The sequence below is a fragment of the Pseudochaenichthys georgianus genome, chromosome 22 (assembly GCF_902827115.2).
Source record: "Pseudochaenichthys georgianus chromosome 22, fPseGeo1.2, whole genome shotgun sequence".
NCBI classification, from domain to species: domain Eukaryota; kingdom Metazoa; phylum Chordata; class Actinopteri; order Perciformes; family Channichthyidae; genus Pseudochaenichthys; species Pseudochaenichthys georgianus.
The window spans coordinates 29812282-29832850 of NC_047524.1; the positions used below are offsets into that span (position 1 = coordinate 29812282).

The 20569-nt window shown below is 44.7% G+C and overlaps 1 protein-coding gene across 7 annotated transcripts in view; it reads left to right on the forward strand.

Annotated features, from left to right (window-relative positions):
* Positions 1 to 20569, forward strand: part of ralgapa1 (Ral GTPase activating protein catalytic subunit alpha 1) — a 102718-nt gene that overhangs the window by 20104 nt on the left and 62045 nt on the right. For 3 of the 7 annotated variants that reach the window (XM_071201695.1, XM_071201693.1, XM_034111111.2), the window contains exons 18-30: positions 3503 to 3640; positions 5805 to 7631; positions 11138 to 11262; positions 11402 to 11636; positions 12460 to 12618; positions 13492 to 13656; positions 13738 to 13931; positions 14023 to 14121; positions 15935 to 16090; positions 16927 to 17055; positions 17187 to 17312; positions 19679 to 19737; positions 20022 to 20130. In XM_071201695.1, the coding sequence (XP_071057796.1) occupies positions 3503 to 3640; positions 5805 to 7631; positions 11138 to 11262; positions 11402 to 11636; positions 12460 to 12618; positions 13492 to 13656; positions 13738 to 13931; positions 14023 to 14121; positions 15935 to 16090; positions 16927 to 17055; positions 17187 to 17312; positions 19679 to 19737; positions 20022 to 20130 (3521 nt within the window). The remainder of the gene's footprint in view (positions 1 to 3502; positions 3641 to 5804; positions 7632 to 11137; positions 11263 to 11401; positions 11637 to 12459; positions 12619 to 13491; positions 13657 to 13737; positions 13932 to 14022; positions 14122 to 15934; positions 16091 to 16926; positions 17056 to 17186; positions 17313 to 19678; positions 19738 to 20021; positions 20131 to 20569) is intronic. The other 4 variants (XM_071201696.1, XM_071201694.1, XM_071201697.1 and 1 more) reach the window with 4 other exon arrangements.

Below are 20569 nucleotides of genomic sequence, written 5' to 3' on the forward strand. Positions count from 1 at the left end.
CCCCTCTCTCTCCCTCCCTCTCTCTCTCTCCTGACAGCACGTCAGTTTCTCATGCAGCTCCTGCAGCTCGCTAAACAGAGGGCGGGGCTTCAGGTGATCATACAGAGCTGCGTGTCTCGGTCAGACTCAGCAGCTGATCTGATCTCTCTCGCGTTTATGTCCATATCGATCAGACCCAGCTCTCCTGATCGGCCTTTATAGAGAGCACCGATCAAACTATTAAGAGTGAATATCGGCCGATAATGACCGGCGGGCCGATCGATCGGAGCCTCCCTAATTATTACCAGACATTTTGACCAGCAGGTTTTGAATTTACCGGTTTTTAATAAAAACCGGTAATTACCGGCTAACGGAAACCCTGATATATATATATATATATCCCCTGGCCGGCTTCACCAGTCTGTATGTCTTCAAGCACCACAAGATTCAGAGTTTATAAAGTACAATTCTGGGCCATTGATTGTTTCATTTCTCCAAACACATACAGTAGAAATGCCTGTTTTGAAGCCTTTAAATCAGGGGTCTCAAACTCAAGGCCCGGGGGCCAAATCCGGCCCGCGACTTCATTTTCTGCGGCCCCACAAGAGCTTGCAAAGAATATAATATGTTTATTATACGGTTACATGCCGATTTACAGAAGCACGTTGCCCATAAACTACATGTCCCACAATGCATCTCAAATATGCCTTCTTTCTCAAAATGTCTTTTTCTCCAGAATGTTCTTTTCTTTTTCAATCATTTTGTGACATCCTCACTGAAGAGACTTCCAATTATTTGCCCTATCTTCTGCTTTCACATGTAGTTAATTATGAAGTTATTACCCTATCCGATAATAATCCAATGCAGAGGCAATAATGTAATAATACATTATTTTATATATATTAAATATCTATATATGTCTTTTTATATAGTCTTAACGTTACAACCGGCCCTTTAAGTGCAACCATAATGCGAATGTGGCCCGTGATGAAATTGAGTTTGACACCCCTGCTTTAAATGGTGCAGGAAAAGGACTTTACATTGTATTATACTTAAAGACGGCTATTCAGTTAAGAGAAGAGAAAAAAGGAAAGAAAACTGTTATAATGGGTGATGTAACATTAATGACAGACATAATATGAGGTCCTTGGCACACATTGTGTGATCATGGGGCATCACCCTTACAGCATCAGGACAATATCATATGGAGTCAGACACTGGACGTGTGCTGGAGGCGTGGACTGGGACTGATGGAAGCATGAGGCTGATGAGACTGAAGAATCTGCGAGGAACGAATTAGCGGCTGAGAAATAGTTCTATATTAAAAGACACCAGCATCATAAGAGGGCAACCAGAGTGACAGAGTGTGTCAGTGTGCTGAAGGATAGACCAGCTCTCCAGGCCAGACTCTGAAGAAGTTCCAAGGTGTAAAAATGCTGCTGCCGGAGTATCTGGAAGTATTGCTGATATCGTGTCTACCATCCTCTTAAAATACTCTGTCCAACAATTTCAGTCTCATGAAGACATTTATTTTAACGCTGATTCAAAATAGCAGAGAAACATGCATTCTTGTTCTCAGCAGGGGACTTTGACAGAGGATTAGTGGAAAAGTACACGGTAAAAGTACTTCAATGTATTGTTAGTAGTAGGCAAACTAATACAAAGTCAAACAGTATCAATTTCATTAAGAACTAATGGTAACATTATCTTTTTATCACTCATCAAAGACAGCAGAAAACATGCATTATGTATATGGAGGGGACTCTGACAGAGGATTACTCACAAAGTACACAGCAAAAGTACTTCATTTCATTTATGGTAGCAGTCAGACTAATACAGAGTCCAACAGTGTCAGTTTTATTAAGAATTTGTGGTAGAAAAGATTTGTATCACTCGTTGAATATAGCAGGGGAAAAATGAAGAGCAGCTGATTTGAAAAAACAAACTGGAGAGACGGCGGAGGTGACCAGGTGCCAACAAGCCAAGTGGGACAGAGAGTATGTTTGTGTGGGACAATGTGGGACATGTAAATGCAATGTCAACAGGGGGTGGAGAGACACTATGGACGCTCGTGAACTGTCAGCGGGGGGGGGGGGGGGGTACACTGTGGACCTCTGTTGCCTCTCAGCGCAACTTACATGATGCCGTTTAAAACATATAACAATAATAATAATAAAGGGCGGTGCCGGCCGTCAGCGGACCGAGCCGGCCTTTCTCCGCATCTGATTCATGTCATAAATCAGAGCGTTTTAGCCAATCAAAATGAAATATGTGGGACATCGTCTCAATTTGCGGGACGCACCAAAAGTCGTGAACATGCTGTGCAGTACCGCACAAAGCAGGACATCTGGTCACCCTAGAGACGGCTGAGTGACCGCAGAGCAGAACCGCTGTACAGTTTAAATCTCATAACAATGTGGTCCATTTTAGACACAGGCCTATTATATTCACAGCCTTCATAACGTCCATTTTCTGGCCTCAATGTTCACTTGGCTGTTTGCGGTGAGAAAACAAATGGACCGCAGATACACGGATTGTCGATTGACCGTCCTCATCTGCGCTCTTATTTGAAAAACGTGTTTCTGTTTCCTAGTGATTTTATTGTTTGTTTTGAGAAGTAGAAAATGAAAATCATCCCGTTTTTTAAGTTTAGTAAATCCCTTTTTGACCACGATAAAGAAAAACGCCTTGTATTTCAATTTTGGTTTTTCAATTTGAAAACAAAAATCAACTATCCAGTCGTTTTTTGTTTTTGAATATCCATTTGTGAAAAGACCAAAACATACTCGGCCCCACACGCCCAGAGGACATTTCTTTCCTTCGACTAATAAATGAATGAAAAACGGCTCGACCTTTTTAGCGAACTAATGTTTGGTGGACTATTCGTGCTCTCAGGCACTGCTCTGTGCAGTGTTGAGGCACTTTCCTGAGTGTATGTAAGAAGGCTTCTCCTTCTAAAGTTATTATTATTTGACGGGACATCTGCACTTCGTTATCCTCCTGCTGAAGTGGACATGAGGTATGCATACTGCCAGGGCTGCAGAATGGCTGCTTTTCTTTCTTTGCTTAAGCCTCAAAGTCTAACAGTCTAACTCCTCCTGTCGGAGACGAGTCTGCTAACATTTCTTCAGTTGACTGTTGAACTGCTGACGTATATTTCATAGACTCGGTCAGACTTGCAGGATATCATGTTGTTGTGCCTGTAAGTAAACAGTGGGTCTGACAAATGTGGAGTATTGTGGTTCCAAGAGGAGACGAGCTGTAGTGCTTGGAGCTGCCATGCCTCCCCCGTCTTCCATCCAGATCCTTCCCTTTCCCCGCTTCGTTCTATTTCCTCCCATTAACCGTCATCCTTCCTATATTTAAATCATGTTTCCATCCCTTTCACATTCCCATCCTCGCCCATACATCCACTTTCCGTCCCCTCACCTCTTCAACATTCCTCTCCTTTGCTTCCTCTCCTGTCTCACACTCTCCACCCTTTTCTTCTGTCCCTTCCTCGTCTCTTCTCCCCCTCTTGCAGCGCTGCGTAGCTGCTCTACGGGGGACTCTCTGCTGTCCTCAGCCTTTATCCGCAGTGCTAAGAGTGCTCCCACTCTGGCTCCGCCTCTTCCTGTCCACCACCACCCTTTATTACCCCCCCTTGCTGACCAGCTGGCAGGTACACCCTCTTTGCACTGCCTGCCTGGAAACGTTCTCTTTGTCTGTCACAGATTGAAACTGTATGCCTGTCCTCTCGTCTCTATCGATTGTATTGGTTTCATTGGTGGAACAGTTGGCATGGAAACATAAAGTCTGTTAGTGTGCTTCTTTTATGCTTTAACATCATGGTGAAAGACCCTTAGTTTAGTTTGCATGTGAGATATGGATGATCATAGTTCTTCTGTTGAATGGCCTGTTGTCTCAATGCTGTTCTAACCATTCTTCTACACAGTTCCCCATTGTGTATGTTTCTGTTTTAGCGTTTGGTGGTAAACTTGCATTTTGCCAAATGAGAGAATAAAAAATGGCCTTGACGACCCTTTAGAATGACATCTGCAGTCGGTAGTCAACGATATGCAATAACCAAGTTGGACCTAAAGCTCCTCCCGTCATCCCAGCGTGGATGTTTACCCTGAGTCACACGCCGGGGAGAAGCAAAGGACGCAGAGGAACTTTGTATTTACAGTCAAGAGATGGGCTCAAGCTGTTAGCAGTTAGCACGTGAGCTACAGCACATCTCATCCATGACAACAGTCTGCACGTGTTGAGGAAAGCATTTCTCTGAGCCACGAGGAGTCACGTGACACAGTGGGTCCCCCTGTCGGAGCGGAGAGTGCTCAGTGCGATGGCAGCTTTGTCAAAGCTTCAGATGAGTGTAGAAACTATTCTGATTTAAAGCCAATCTTTCAAAAGTTATTTCATAATAGAATAAGCAGCCCTCTGATTTCTCATTCAATTATATATATTACAACACGACGTATTTGTGTATTATCTCCCCCCTAAAAATACAACTAAATCATTTGTTTTGACAATGATATAAATTATGATTGATGGTAGTTGAACAGAGGTTGTCTCTGTCTGTTAACTTGATGCATGCCACTTGCTAGTGTTCCAGTCTGCTTGCTATATGTCACTAACCTGCCTGCTCACACGCACGTCCCTCTGTCCTTCCACTCCTGCTGCCTGCGGACATTTCAAATGACAAGCATTTATATAACTTTGTTTCTAAGCCCTCTTCGTTTAGTTCTCTTGCAGACGTGTGTGAAGTTTCACTTGCCTTGTATTCTTGGGATGGAATTGTATTCAATCCCCTTCTCTTTTGTATGCAATGGCGATGCTTTTACTTTATCATATCTTCTGATAGATTCATTTTCTAACTATGATTTTCCTTATTGTTTGTGTGCGTTTTGTCACGAGCTCTAAAGATCATCCAAGCTCTCTAAAAGTTGCCTTTTTTTTAACTCTATCCAAGTGATTTATGCCAAACTGACAACAGGTCAGTACAAATAATAAGCTTAACATATTTTCCGTACAAAGCCACAGTGCTGCTCTGAATCCTATTTATATTTGATTTCACTTTTAGGCTAAATCAAATAAGGACCAAGAGCTGTTCACTAAATCATCTTCAAATTATTATATTTGTTTTCTTTTATATAATAACAATTACATACGAGGTGACAAAGGACTCAGTTTTCTACTTAAAAGTAGTAATGCCACATTTGAAAAGTAAAAGTCCTGCATTCAAAATCTTAAGAAAAAGTACTGTAAAGTGCTATCACTAAATTATTACGCACAAGTTAGATTGTATTGTTGGATTATAGCTGCAAAAACACATTTACTTAACTTAAATGTTGCATCTGGTTGATCTTATTTTTCCTAGTCTAAATACTGCCGGATAGTAATTATGCATCCCAAATAATCATCTGTAATAAACTCTGTAATAAACATCAACTGTTTGTTGATTATACTTTTTTCTGCATCCTGCATTAACTTTTTAATTGTAATTTTCGGGCAAGGTTCAGCATAAATCTAGTAAAAAAAAGTTAAGCGGTGTAAAAAAAATGAATATTCGCCTCTGAATTGTAGCGGAGTAGAACTAATTGGTAGCAGGAAATGGAAAATAGTCCAGAAGCACATCATTTGAGTAAATGTGCTGATTTACTGTCCACCACAAAAGATCAGAGGAATACTATTCTTATTTACTTTGCTTTATGTTTTGGGCTCTATTTGAGGTGTCTTTTGTTGGTTTCATAACTGTGTGTGTATCTGAGTTTACATGTCTCCTCTCCTCATACCCCTGCACTAACCCAACCCCCCTTCCTCCATCTTCCACCAATCCCCAGACCTCGAGGACCCGCCAATCACACTGACCACCCGCTCCTCTCGGATGCGCCACTCTTCCCAGAGCGACGAGGCTCCTCCCACTTCCTGCTCGGAGCTCTTCCAAGGAGTGGCTTGTGACCTGGAAGCCGCCGCCCCTTCCTCCCTCCCGAGGAGCAGCAGTGCCTCTGACGTCATGGAGCCCTTCATCGCTGAGCGGGTCAAAGGTGACGACCCCGAAACGACCCCCCCCCACCAACACCTCTCCACAACTTCTTCTTTACTCTCAGTCAACAGCCACGCAGCTCGTCCACTCTCACAACCCCTCACCCACTCCCCCTCCCCTTTAACCCTGTCCAATGGCGTTGTCTCGTCCCCCTCAGAGGGACCAGAACATGCTAGTGATCACGAGCAGTTCTGGCAGCAGATTGGCTCTGAAAGCAGAGGTTCTAGTTCAGATTGGGTTAGCGACTGGGACTCAGCATTCGCCTTGTCGTCTGAAAAAGAGATTGATATAGAGAAAGGGGACATCGGGGCCGGGGTTGAGGAGGACGATTTATTCTCCTCAATTAGGGACTACCTCACTAACAAAGGAAGTGAGAAAAAGGAAGGAGCCGCAGAAGGAGAGGTTCCTGGTCACGTAGTAGAAAACAGTGTTGTAACTTTGACAGTTCAAACAGGAATCGCTAGGACACAAATGGAACACACGGGCCAGGCAGGAGAGGTGAGACAGGTGGTGAGGGAGGACAGACGGGTAAGTACATCAGTGAGGCACAGCAGTGTGGACTCCACGGAGGAGAATGAAGGCGAGGAGCGAAGCATCTACGAGTGTCTGGAGCTGCAGTGTCAGTGGCCGTCACCCAACGCTAGGGGCAACGCTAGTTTAGAAAGACAAGCTGCGGATACAAAGGGAGCAGGAAGTACAGGGAGAGCAGAAGGGGCAGAAGGGGCAGAAGGGAACTGTGATGGGTTAAGGGAAACGGGTGAAGAGAAAAAAGAGGATGGGTCTACTTTAATAAAACATGACACCAACATGTTAGAATCCAGCACCGAATCAAATCCAAGTCCCCAAACTTCAGACCCAACGAAAACTAAAGTGTCCCGGAGTAGTGCCAAGAGGCACTCCGGTGGTGTTCATGTCAGCTTCCGGCCCTCTACTGAGTCTGTGCAGTTCCACAACCCCCTGGAGAGCAAAGAGGCCCACTGGAAAGCCAGGCTGCGGCGCCTCAGTCACTTCCATACATACAGCAACTCTGCCGGGGAGAGGGTGGGATCCGGAGCTGGAGTGGGCTCAGGGGCGAAGCAGGGAGTAGGGGGCTCAGGTAAGTTTGGCGCTGTGACTGGGATTAGTAGCCACAAAGCAGGGGTGCATGACAAATCGGCCTCTGGGACTTTTACGGATAACTGCGGGTCAGGAAATGCTGCAAATAGTGGGGGCCTGGACAACTGCACTGGGACTGGAGGGGACAAGGACAAGCAAAGCCCCGGGTCCTGCTCGGGATCCAACCCGGGCTCCGAGGCTCACGCAGAGCTGGCGTCCAGCAGCTCGGGTTTCTCCGGCGTGTCGTCGGGAGTTCGCGGTCGCCTGGGACGCTCCGCCTTGCGATCGCGAGCTTCCCGCTCACGCTCACAGGAGCCCGGCAGCACCGCCTCACGACACCACCAGGGGGCTCTTCTCGGTGGCGTTTATAAGTCTGTCGTCCACGCTTTGTCTTCGAAGCCACGGCCCCGAGGCCAGGGGTCCTCCCAAGGCTCTTCGCCCCAGAGGCAGGGACGCGCCGCCATGGGTGACGCGTCGCTCAGGGACCTGTACTCCCACGTCCTGGGCTACTTTGGGCGAAAGACAACAGGTGAGGGTTGCAACGAACGAACCGCCACAAAGGACACAACTTCTGGAAAGGCATACTCACAAACACCAGCAACTCTCTTTTTCTTTTTGGCTGTGTTTCAACTGGTTTGTAATATGATGGAATGATGTTTTTTTTTTTTTGGCTGACACTCATCATCTTGCTGCTGGACTGAAATTCAAACTCCTTGTTGATGTTTTTCCTCTTGAACGTAGCCCCCCCTCCAGCCTGCCTCCTCTCAAGGACCCCCATCCCCTTACTCCCATACCTTCCCACCTGTTCCTCTACCTCGGAAGCCCCCTCCCTCCTCCCTTCCTCCTCCTTTCCTCTTCCTTCTAAGGGCGTTGGGATTTTTTTAACCTTCTCTCCTTCATCCCCCTCTTCTCCACCACCTCCACCCTCTACTCGATGTTGCATGCGGCCTCCTCGCGCCTCCTCCGCTCTCCTCCCCAGAGTCCGGCCCCCTCTTCAGCTGCATGGGAGGACACGGCAGTTTACAAAAAACACGACTGTCTCTAGCAAAGATAGCATTTCAGATCAATAGAAAACAGACTTGTCTTTACAGGAGGTGACAGAAAGTTTTTGTTGCATATACCATCAGAGCTTTCTTATTCGTGTACATAAGCAAAAAAGTACATCGCTTATAAAGTATTATTACATGGCTTAGTTGAATACTCGATTCTGATTGGTCAATTCAGAACACGTGACACGTTGTTAATACCGAACAGACAGACCGCTGTCAAGGACTTATTGACCGTTGTTAAGGACGCTCACATCTTCAGAAAGAAGTCCGGTCGATTTAACTGTATACAGTTGGGCCGAAAAGCAAACTGCATGCAGTTTGCTTTTCGAACTGGGACAAGAAAAACAGCGGAGAAGTAACGGGGCAGAAACCCTCCTTTTTACGCAGCGGTCCAGACATAGACATCAAACGGCGACACATATTCACTTGCCAGTTACTTTGTCATTAGGGCAGGGATATCTAGATACTTTCCAAGGTTTGACATCATGAATTGTGCTACTTTTAAAGCAAGGAGCGATGTTTTCAAATCTGTAATCAAAAAGCTCCTCAAAAACGCAAGCAGGTCCTACCGTTGGCTTTTCAAACTGACAAGAGACGCTCTCACTGTTTTTCAAATGTAACAGTTTGAAAAGCAAGCAAACTGTCTGATTGTCTTTAGTTTTCCGCTGGCGTGTGATAGCAACATGGAGGATTTTAACATTCATTTTAATATATTTGGAGAGCACAGTAATTTGGAGTAATAGTTAGTGGCTGATGAGTCCCCAGTGAAGAAAAGAAAAAGACAAGAGGGACAAGAAAACAGCGGAGAAGTAACGGGCAGAAACCCTCCTTTTTACGCAGCGGTCCAGACATATACATCAAATGGCAAAACATACAGTGTGCAGTTACTTTGGCATCAGGGCAGGGATATCGAGATACTTTCCAAGGTTTGACATAATGAATTGTGCTACTTTTAAAGCAAGCAGCGATGTTTTCAAATCTGTAATCAGAAAGCTCCTCAAAAACGCTATCGAAGCAGTTCCTGCCGTTGCTACGTTAGTTCAAACAGTAACATCGGACTATTTTTCTTCGCGGATGCATGTCAATTTAAATCAATACATACAACTATTTTTTAAATCAATAAAATCATTTTCTAAATCCATAAAAGCATTTCAATTAATATTGGGAGTCATAACGTTACTTTGTTGAGAATGTGGCCATGTAATAAGCGGGATAATGTGCAGCGACTTGGTCATTATGGGGAAAAGAACACCTTCATGTCGATCTAGATCCCTCCGCTTCGCGTCGGGCTCCTGATCAGCCTGTCGGTGTTCTTTTCCCCATAATGACCGCGTCGCAGCACATTATCCCTTACATAAAAGCATGATGATTTTAGAGTAGCAAACATTAGTTTATATGTGAACATGCAGTTCATTCTTAAGCCACTAGAGTGCAGCATTGGACCTGTGAGAATATTTATGAATCCTCACTTATACACAGAATTTGAATCCATAGGTGTACGCTTACGAATACAAATGCCATGAGATGTTATACAACATGAAAAATGCACAATTGATTCGTGATAAGGCATTTTCACAACAGCTGTTTCTCATCTCTGGCTTCAGAGCTTGGTTTAAATGATGTTGTCAATAAGATCACAGGTTCGATAGCACAGCAATTCATCACCTGAATCTGTCTTGATGTGGAATTACTGCTTCCAAGGACCCTTTTTCCCCGTCTTATTTCCTACAAACAGTTTATAATTTGTCTACTTTTGTGCCAGATGTGTGGAATTGGCCAAAGTAGAATAATATTATTTAACAGGACTTTTCAATCAATCAATATTGAACTTGAATTGTATATGTTTGCAATCACATTAGTCTGGTACTCCATGCAGACATGACGTGCTCCGACTGGCTGCTTGTCCGTCTGGCTGTGTGTGTGTTGAACCTCTTAAACCGTTATGCGTGATCCTAGTTCTATGAACACAGTTGGAGTCCTCTATCAGCTCCACCACACAGCTACACGGATCATAGCACTAACATGGATGCTCACGAGATTACAACACCACATTGTAATCCTGCTAGTTATTTTTAAAATGTTTTATTAACACGATTTAAATGTATGGAAGGTAATACAGTTACCTTTATTTGTTGGTATCCCGATGATGTAATCTGTTATCTTGTGAGGGGGACATACTGTAATGTTAATGCTTGAGAACAGCCCGTCTTGTTCTGGAGCAAGTGGAGGTTCCTTTAATCTGAACTGAAAGTGTGCAACAAGGTGACATGTCCCTCAGCTCGGGGCAGCAGAGTACAGGTGTAGTTACTAAGATGTAGTGATCAGCTCCCTGGTGTTCAGGTCTGATGATCAGACTCAGCTTTAACATCGTCTGTTCAGTCGGCAGCTCTCTGCTCTGAGCTCACACACTCACACTGACTGCTGTCATTGCTACCAGCTAACAACAACATGGTCAACATCACTGCACTAATGTAGCTCCCGACGTGCCGCCTGTCCGGCCCTAACAAGGTGTCTCTCTCTCTCTCTCTCTCTCTCTCTCTCTCTCTCTCTCTCTCTCTCTCTCTCTCTCTCTCTCTCTCTCTCTCTCTCTCTCTCTCCGTGCATGGTGTGAATCCACTCCTGCATTGCTTCTCTGGTGGGTCTGCCTGCTGTGTTGTCGCTTCTATGTAACAATCAGTCTTTCGGCTTTCTTCCAAGGCCGACAGGACGTACACATCAGGACGGCCATTACATTTAAGACAACACATGCCGTTTGTTGTATGGATATTGTAACATTTAATATAATTATCAGCAGCAATGACTTAAACATGTCATCTTATCCCTGATATTCTGGTACACATATATTATTTTAGCAAACATAAGAAAAATATAGACTTGATTATATCATGGAAGTAATTTTTTTGTTTATTTTCATACGTTTTTTTCATCATGTTTGTGCTTTTGTGGAACTCTCCGTCTTTGACTGTCCTCCTATATCTGCCTCTAGCTAACAAAGAGGAGGCGGTCCACAAGGCTCGGCCCGTCTCCAGTGACGTGGGAAGCACCAACCCAAACTTCTCCGACCTCATGGACGAGTTCATCCAGGAGAGACTCAGGGCCAAAGGAACAGCCGTGAGTAGCACACGCTGATTTAAGTTTAAATAAAAGAGAAACCAATCACGGTGAATGATTGGAAAACAGTGTGTGATTTACTAAAGCCGAGCCCAGGGAAATACATTTAAACTGCTTTGTTCCCCTTTCCGACACACAGGGTCGCCGTGGCAGCAGCCCAGGGAGCCTGGAGGTTCCCCGGGACCTGCCGGAGCTCCTGGAGGCCGGTCACAGTCCTGGATTTCGGGCCTCAGATGATCACCGGCCTATCGATGACCCGGGCGTGCCTTCAGAGTGGACGTCCCCTGCGAGTGCCAGTGGCTCTGATGTCGTCAGCTCAGACAGCCAATCAGACTCCTTCAATGCCTTTCAGTACTCCACCTGCAAGTTTGACAGTAAGGAACTACACCCGTTGTTTGTTTTTCCCTCTACCGATTGGTTGTCCGTGATCTGTCTGCAGATGATCTCATGCACTCATGGACCCATCTCCCTAATATGTGTCCACAGTTATGACTGCATTATAAATAAGATGGTGCAGGGAATGAGTTTCATTTGAGCTCTTCCGGTTCCAGTTTAGAGTTGGTTTAGGTTTGGTCACATGCCAGAAACAGCATCTGTGGGGAACACGTTTTTTTGTATTGTGTTCTACAACATTACATACATCGGTAAATACACCACCCGGAAAGGTCAGAAGCTTCACCTTCACTGTCTTAAAAACAGCGCTTCATAACGAGTGGCTAAATGAAACTACTGAACGTAATTGCAACAAAGATTAGCCGTCTTTAGCTTAGCTGTCTTTACGTGAAGCCATGTGATTGCCATGTGATTGCCATGTAGTTACAACATGTACAAGTGGTTTTAATATGTGGTGATTCTTTTGCTTAATAATGTGTAAGTATTATAAAGCTGTGTTTATCGCAGAACTTTTTTTCTGCAAAATGTCTAAATACCGAATACCGGCTAACTTCTGGGAGCGGCCGCTGCCCAGCGCCCTCGAGCGCCTTTACGCAAGAGAAAGGGGCGATGTGGACACAGGCCCTCACTCTGTTGGAGGCCACATATTGGTCTCGTCATGTGTCGTCAATCCAAAAACAAAAGTCTTTGTAAGTTGCTGTTATGGGGTGTGTATGTAATGTATGTCCATTATTTGCATTGGTTAGAAAATCTTGCAAGCCAAAGAAAGAACTTTATAATGATCAACTTTGTTCTTTGTTGTAGACTTCACTTACAGTTCAGCAGCTGGTGGAGGAGGGCGAGGAAGCTCATTGGACCAGGACAGCCTGGGAGGAGGCGGGGACGAACACGAAGTAGCAAGTTTGACGACACTTCACATCGACTCGGAGACCAGCAGCCTCAGCCACACCGTCACTGTCACTGGTATTCACTCGTAGAGATCTCTCTTCAAGCTTCATACCCACAGACCAAACATTACATACATATCATACACCGTGGATGTTCATTTATATGCAGGGTGTTCGCGGGGTCTTAAAAAGTATTAAAAGTTGATAAATCAATTTAGCGAAAATTAAGGCTATTAAAAATTATGAAACGGCATTTCCCAAGGTATTAAGAAGGTCCACAGCAACGACAACACGAAACACCCTTTCATTTACTGCAACGACATGTCGGGAAACCCCCTCCAGGCGCCCCATGCATAGCGCGCCGTAACATTCTGCTTCTTATTTTATGTTTCGTTGCCTTGCTCCGCCGGGGGGGGGGGGGGGGATAAAAGCTGTCCGGTCCCACATGCTAAGTAATAGCCAGAAAGCCGCAGTGTTTAAGTCCAGACTCTCCCGATAGCCAATCCGTGCCTCCCCTGACTGCACTTCGCTGACGCACACCGCTGCAGGTCTTAAAATGTATGGATTGGGTCTTAAAAAAAGGTCTTAAAAGGTCTTGAATTTGACTTCAGGATTCCTGTTATGGAGGGTTCCGTTTCCTGTCGTGTGTTATATAGGTCTTTGTGCATGTAAACTATCTGCAAAGGCTAACATCCCCGTGTTCCCTTCAGAGGGAGTTTATCTGAAACATATGACTTATCTTTTATAGATTAATGTCTGAATTGAACTTTTAAAGCCAGCGATGAGGTGTAGTGTCAGAACACCCATCATTCACATTTCAGTCACTTTAGAAGCAGCTCTACATTTCAGCCAGTACCTCCTGCATTTAGCAAGTCATTCTGTCTCCTGGACAGCTTTTCAAATGTGTGTTTCCGCGCCTCATGTGTGTAATATATCCTTCTTTGTCCAGGTTCTGAAAGTGCGTCTCCCATGCATTCCTTCGGGGGCTCTCGCTCCCAGACGCCCTCCCCGGCCACGCTGACGGCAGACCACGCTGACCACACACACTCCCACTCACACCTACAGCTGGACCAGAAGCTCCACAACTCAATGCTGCAGACTCCAGAGGACCTGGGTAAGAACAACTCACACACTCTCAAATATGTACTTCTTTATCTGAGCAGCACTAACTGATCCTTTCATTGACCGGTTCTAGAAACCTGTGAGTTCTCAAGCGAGGACTGCAGCGTCATGGCGGGCGGCTCTCTGACTGGGTGGCACGCAGATGTTGCCACGGTAATGTGGAGACGGATGCTGGGTATCCTGGGCGACGTCAACACAATCAAAGACCCAGAGATCCACGCTCAGGTCTTCGACTATCTGTGTGAACTGTGGCAAAACTTGGCCAAGGTCTGTAACCAACACACACTACTGACTACATCACTACCTGAGATGGGACACTTTCTGTTAAGAGTTTTTCAAATGTATGTTTTCTTTCCAGATTAGAGATAATTTGGGCATTTCTCTGGACAACCAGTCGTCCCCCCGGCCTCCTGATCTGATCCCGCCTTTGAGAATCCTCACGCCCTGGCTTTTTAAGGTAGGCCTGACCATGGGATCACTGCAGGACCCTTGATATTTAATGTAATCATTTATTTTCAACTAATTCAATATTAATATATACAGTTACAGTCCAAGAACACAAAGTAAGTTCGAGCGTGAGGGTCAAAAGCATAGCTCATAAAAGATAGCCCTCCTTTGAGTTATCGAATGACATCGTTTTGGGTCAATGACGTCAAATATTATTGCAAAATAACTACAAACTCTGTGAAACATACGTTTTTCAAAACAGTCAAAACATTTGCAAATGTCTTTTTAGGAACATTATTACAATAACAGAACATGAAAAGAAGGTGGAGAGGTCTGTGTGCCCTGATGACCCCGGGGCCTGTGTTTCTGGAGCCTTGTGTTCCTGGTCGGGTCTCCCACCCCCAGCGATGGGGTCGGGTGCGCTGCCAGAAGGGTAGCAGTGAAAGCGGAGGGTCTCAATGAACCAGACCCGGGCGGCAGAAGCTGGCTTTGGGGACGTGGAACGTCACCTCTCTGGGGGGGAGGAGCCGGAGCTTGTGCGGGAGGTGGAGCGGTACCAGTTGGATCTGGTTGGGCTCACCTCTACGCACAGCGTCGGCTCTGGAACCTTACTTCTGGATAGGGGTTGGACTCTATTCTTCTCCGGAGTTGCTCAAGGTGTGAGGCGCCGGGCGGGTGTGGGGATACTCACAAGTCCCCGGTTAGGTGCTTCGTTGTTGGAGTTTACCCCAGTGGACGAGAGGGTCGCCTCCCTACGCCTGCGGGTTATGGGGGGGGAAACTCTGACTGTTGTGTGTGCTTATGCACCCAACAGCAGCTCAGAGTATACGGCCTTCTTGGAGACCCTGGAAAGAGTCCTGTATGGGGATCCTGAAGGGGACTCCTTAGTCTTGCTGGGAGACTTCAACGCACATGTGGGCAATGATGGAGACACTTGGAGGGGCGTGATTGGGAGGAACGGCCCCCCTGATCTGAACCGGAGTGGTGGTTTGTTACTGGACTTTTGTGCTAGTCATGGATTGGCCATAACAAACACCATGTTCGAACATAAGGATGCTCATAAGTGTACGTGGTACCAGAGCACCCTAGGCAGAAGGTCCATGATCGATTTCGTTATCGTATCATCGGACCTGAGGCCGTATGTTTTGGACACTCGGGTAAAGAGAGGGGCGGAGAACTGATCACCATCTGGTGGTGAGTTGGGTCGAGTGGCGGGGGAAGCCTCTGGATAGACCTGGTAATCCCAAACGTGTAGTTCGGGTGAACTGGGAACGTCTGGAGGAGGCCCAAGTTCAGGAGGCCTTCAACTCGCACCTCCGGCGGAGCTTTTCGGGCATTCCTGTGGAGGTTGGGGACATTGAACCAGAGTGGTCGGTGTTCAAAGCCTCTATTGCCGAAGCCGCGGCGGGGAGCTGTGGTCTCAAGGTCCTAGGTGCCTCAAGGGGCGGTAACCCTCGAACCTCCTGGTGGACACCGGTGGTCAGGGAAGCCGTCCGACTGAAGAAGGAGGCCTTCAGGGATTTGTTATCCCGGGGGACTCCCGAGGCAGTTGCAAGGTACCGACAGGCCCGAAGGGCAGCAGCCTCACCCGTGGCCGAGGCAAAGCAGCGGGTGTGGGAGAAGTTCGGAGAAGACATGGAGAAGTTTGCCATGTTTTTAATAATTTTTTTTTTATAAACGGAACTCAAAATGCATTTGTTTGCTAAAAATCCTAAAGACAGTTTAAACATCCATAGAGACAGTGATGCATCCACAACCAGGCCGGTTAAGCCCTTGCATGGAGATGTTTATCATCGTATGTGTTTATTGGGTGTTTCCTCCAGGCCACCAAGCTGACGGAGCGTTACAAGCAAGGGAAGCTTCACGCCTACAAGCTGATCTGCAGGATCATGAAGAGACGGCAAGACGTTTCCCCAAACACTGACTTCCTCACACACTTCTACAACATCATGCACCAGGGACTGCTGCACCAAGACCAGGTGGAGTGTGTGGCCGTCTGACAAAACAATTATGTCGAGCAAAGTTTGTAAGAAAAAAAGCCACTCGGATCAAGCAGGGATTTGTTTGTGCAAATGCTCTCTAGCCAGCGCTGCTATTGTTATATATTATTTATATATTTTTTTCACAATACTTTGTTTAAAAAATTCAGCCTTTTAGAGTTTAGAAAATGCTGGAACATTTATATAAAATCAAACGTGCTTTATCTGAATATAAAAATATAAAAGTGATGACTGCTATTGTGATATATATTGTTTTCCACAATATTTTTATTTAAATGTATAACAACATAACATACAGCCTTTTAAATGAATAAGGTAAACATAAATCACAATCTTTTTGCTGCATTCACTCAAGAGACAAACTAAAAACAAAAGGAAATTAATAAAAAGTAAAAAATGTTAATCGAGTACACAGTGGAGTACTGTCTATTAATTGTTAAGGGTTCAAAATGTTTATAGGAAAACATATATAAGTCCACAAGCTTGCGTTGTTACTGCAACTAGTTGCCGAATTCATCGTCGGTTAAATCCAAATCTTTAACATAATTAATAAAGGGCCTCCTTATGTTGTCAAATAAATTAATATGTAAGATATCCTCTCAAATGGATTGCTTGTAACATCTGTCATGAGCCTTTTGCCAAATCAATGTAATACATATTTTGACTTAAAGCATGCCTCGTTTTTAAAACATGTATTTATGTTTCGTCCAGTACAATCTGTTTTTAAAAAGTCTTCTCTACTGTACTGCATACTTATTGCCAGAATATTCTTTTGTCTATAGCTGTATTTTTTAAACAACATAATGTTTCTGCAGGACATTGTGAACACCATCATAAAACACTGCAGTCCCCGCTTCTTCAGTATCGGCCTCCCTGGAGCCACCATGTTGATCCTGGACTTCATCATCGCAGCGTCAAGAGTCACCACATGCTCATCGCTCAACGTGAGAAACAGGATCACACTCATGTGCAGCAATTATTATACAGTATATATTACATAGATGTGTCATGATTTCCTGTGTCCTTCTGTCTTCTATCTTTGTGTCTTTTCTCCATGCCTCCTCCTCTATCCCAGGCCCCCAGGGTGGAGTCCCAGATCCTGCTGGGGTCTCTGGTATGTTTCCCAAACTTCTACGAGGAGCTTCCAGCCCTCCACCCCACCACAGCTGATGTGGTGCTCACCAAGTTCCCTGACGTCAAGGTAGATAGTAGCAATAATAATTAGGGATGAGCCGATGCATTAGTGACTTGTTGACCATGTGTATGTTTTGCTTGGCTTTATGACTGGGAGATTTAACTTGAGTGTACTTTCTTCAAAGCTCACCTATTATGCAAACTCCACTTTTTCATGTATTTTATACATAAACATGTGTCCTCCCCTCTGTGTAAAGAGATTCTGAAAAAAAGATTTGCTCTCTTTTTATCCTGATCCATTTATATAAAAACCTGTCTGAAAATGAGCTGATCAGATTTTGGCCACTTTATGATGTCATAACGTTTTTTTGGCTCACCATTAGCCAATCACCAACCAAGGTTGAATCTAGAATATCCTCCTAGAGCACCATTGTGTTATTTGTAACCAAATGTCTCTCAGAGGGGCGTGGGGAGTGGCTCCTTATTTTCATCTAAAGTAACAGACAGAGAATCAGCACTTTGGAAACAGGGCTGAAACAGAGGGGATTATGGGATGCTGCAATGATCTGTTTGATATTTCGAGCCAAACATTTCAGAGACATGTACTGTATATATCTGAGACGTATAATATATTGATGAAAAACAGTATAATAGGGGATCTTTAAATTAAAAGGGACAACATTTAAAGTCTGTCATTTTGAAAGATTAGAGCACTGACTGAGATTGGTACCTTTACAGTAACGTGAAGCATTGTTTGACCACTGATGTTAAATTGACCAGACTTATTTCTGCAGCTTAATTTGACTGCACAAAACCCCCTAGTCAGAGTTTGCGTCCTCCTTAGCAACGGTCTGCTATCCTTAAAGGTGGTCTGCTATCCTTAAAGGTGGTCTGCTATCCTTAGCAACGGTCGGCTGTCCTTAGCAACGGTCTGCTGTCCTTAGCGACGGTCTGCTGTCCTTAAAAGCGGTCTGCTATCCTTAGCAACGGTCTGCTATCCTTTGAAATGGTCTGCTGTCCTTAGCAAAGGTCTGCTGTCCTTAACAGCGGTCTGCTATCCTTAGCAACGGTCTGCTATCCTTAGCAACGGTCTGCTGTCCTTAGCAACGGTCTGCTGTCCTTAACAACGGTCTGCTATCCTTAGCAACGGTCTGCTTTCCTTAACAGCGGTTTGCTATCCTTAACAACGGTCTGCTGTCCTTAGCAACGGTCTGCTGTCCTTAGCGACGGTCTGCTGTCCTTAAAAGCGGTCTGCTATCCTTAGCAACGGTCTGCTATCCTTTGAAACGGTCTGCTGTCCTTAGCAACGGTCTGCTGTCCTTAACAGCGGTCTGCTATCCTTAGCAGCGGTCTGCTATCCTTAGCAGCGGTCTGCTATCCTTAGCAGCGGTCTGCTATCCTTAGCAACGGTCTGCTGTCCTTAGCAACGGTCTGCTGTCCTTAACAACGGTCTGCTATCCTTAGCAACAGTCTGCTTTCCTTAACAGCGGTTTGCTATTCTTAACAACGGTCTGCTATCCTTAGCAACGGTCTGCTATCCTAAGCAACGGTTTGCTATCCTAAGCAACGGTTTGCTATCCTTAGCAACGGTCTGCTATCCTTAATAACGGTCTGCTATCCTTAGCAATGGTCTACTGTCCTTAAAGGTGGTCTGCTATCCTTGGCAACAGTCTGCTGTCCTTGGCAGCGGTCTGATAGCGAAAAGAGCAGACCACAGAATGTTCAAAATTGACCAATCGGCATCGAGTACTCAACAAAGCAATGTAACAAACAGGTTGTGAGTTTGTTATAAAAGAAGTTATGCTTTATAGAAAAAGTTACTACGAAAGGTTTTGATAAACAAACAAAAACAATTCTCTAGATAGAAAGATGATAACAGTAATGACGTAAAAGTTGTATCATTAAAATATCCTTACCACCTTCTAACATGACAGGATACTTTAAAACTGCCCCCATCTCTGTGTGTAATCCAGTCAGTCAAAACCCTGTAACACATCAGGCTGCCGTCAGCGGGGGTTGTAGATCCAAACTATTAGGTTAATGTCTCATTACTCATTCTTGTACCAGCCCAGAGCTATTGCAGTGATGTTGTTATTGTTGTTGTCGCCGTGTAAACAGATAATGCCATGCGTGGCAGCACCTCAGCCCCGCTCACTGGTTCCTTACAAAGCACATACTTGTTCTGAATCACTAAGCGGTCATTAGCAGCGACCAGAGGGACGGGACCAGCGAGTGTGTGTGAACGTTTATGTAATCCCATGCATCACTTTTCTCACTATCTGAAAAACCAATGCAACTTTGAGTCTGTGACACACCTAACTGTGTGTGTGTGTGTGTGTGTGTGTGTGTGGGACCTGTAGAAGAAGTTGCTACATGCATGTAGATATATATTGTGTTAATTCACTGTGTTTTTGTGTATGCTTTGCTTTTTAGGAGCACATTATCAAAACCATCCTGACCTCTGCCAGGGACGAACCCTCTGCTCCTGCTCGGTAACATATTTCTTATTTTAATATCATAGTTTGTGGTATAGAGTTGGATAGCGTTTTATTTAAATGTGTTTCTAGTCCCCCAACATTTAGAAGAAGACGTATATTATTAATTCCAGAAGGGGAAATCTAGTTTTCATAAGCTTGCTTTAGGGCGCTTCCACATTTGATATTCCTAATATCTACGTGTGTAAAGCATGTTTACATACATGTGGAGTTTTGCAGGACTATCTATTACTGTGTGTGTATAACAGCATCACATGCTCACACAGTGTGTTTGTGTTCAGGTGTGTGGCTCTGTGCAGTCTGGGGATCTGGCTGTGTGAGGAGCTGGCTCACGGGACTCAGCACCCGCAGATTAAAGACGCTCTCAATGTCATCTGCGTCACTCTGAAGGTCAGTGACTACTCTGTGCAGCTTCAAAGTATAGCTTATTTAATGGTCATTGAAGGGTTGCATTTCATTTGGAATCCAATACCTTTTTATATTATTAAACAAGATATTTGTTTTTTTATACCCAGATATTTTTAAGGTTATGACATGATCTTTTAATGATAACAAGATTTATTTTTTTAATATTAATTAGGGATCGACCGATATGGCTTTTTCAAGGCCGATACCAATTATTAGTAATCAAGGAGACCGATAACCGATATTTGGAACCGATGTACATTTGCAGTAAAAATCAGAAAATCTTGGTGTCAAAATGTAGAATAACACAAACTCCAACACAACTTCTTTGAAATGCCTTTTTATGTTTAATGAACTTTTCAACATCTTAAAACTGGTTTCCTCTCTGTGCCCCGGAGTCAAGTAAATGAATTAGAACATCATC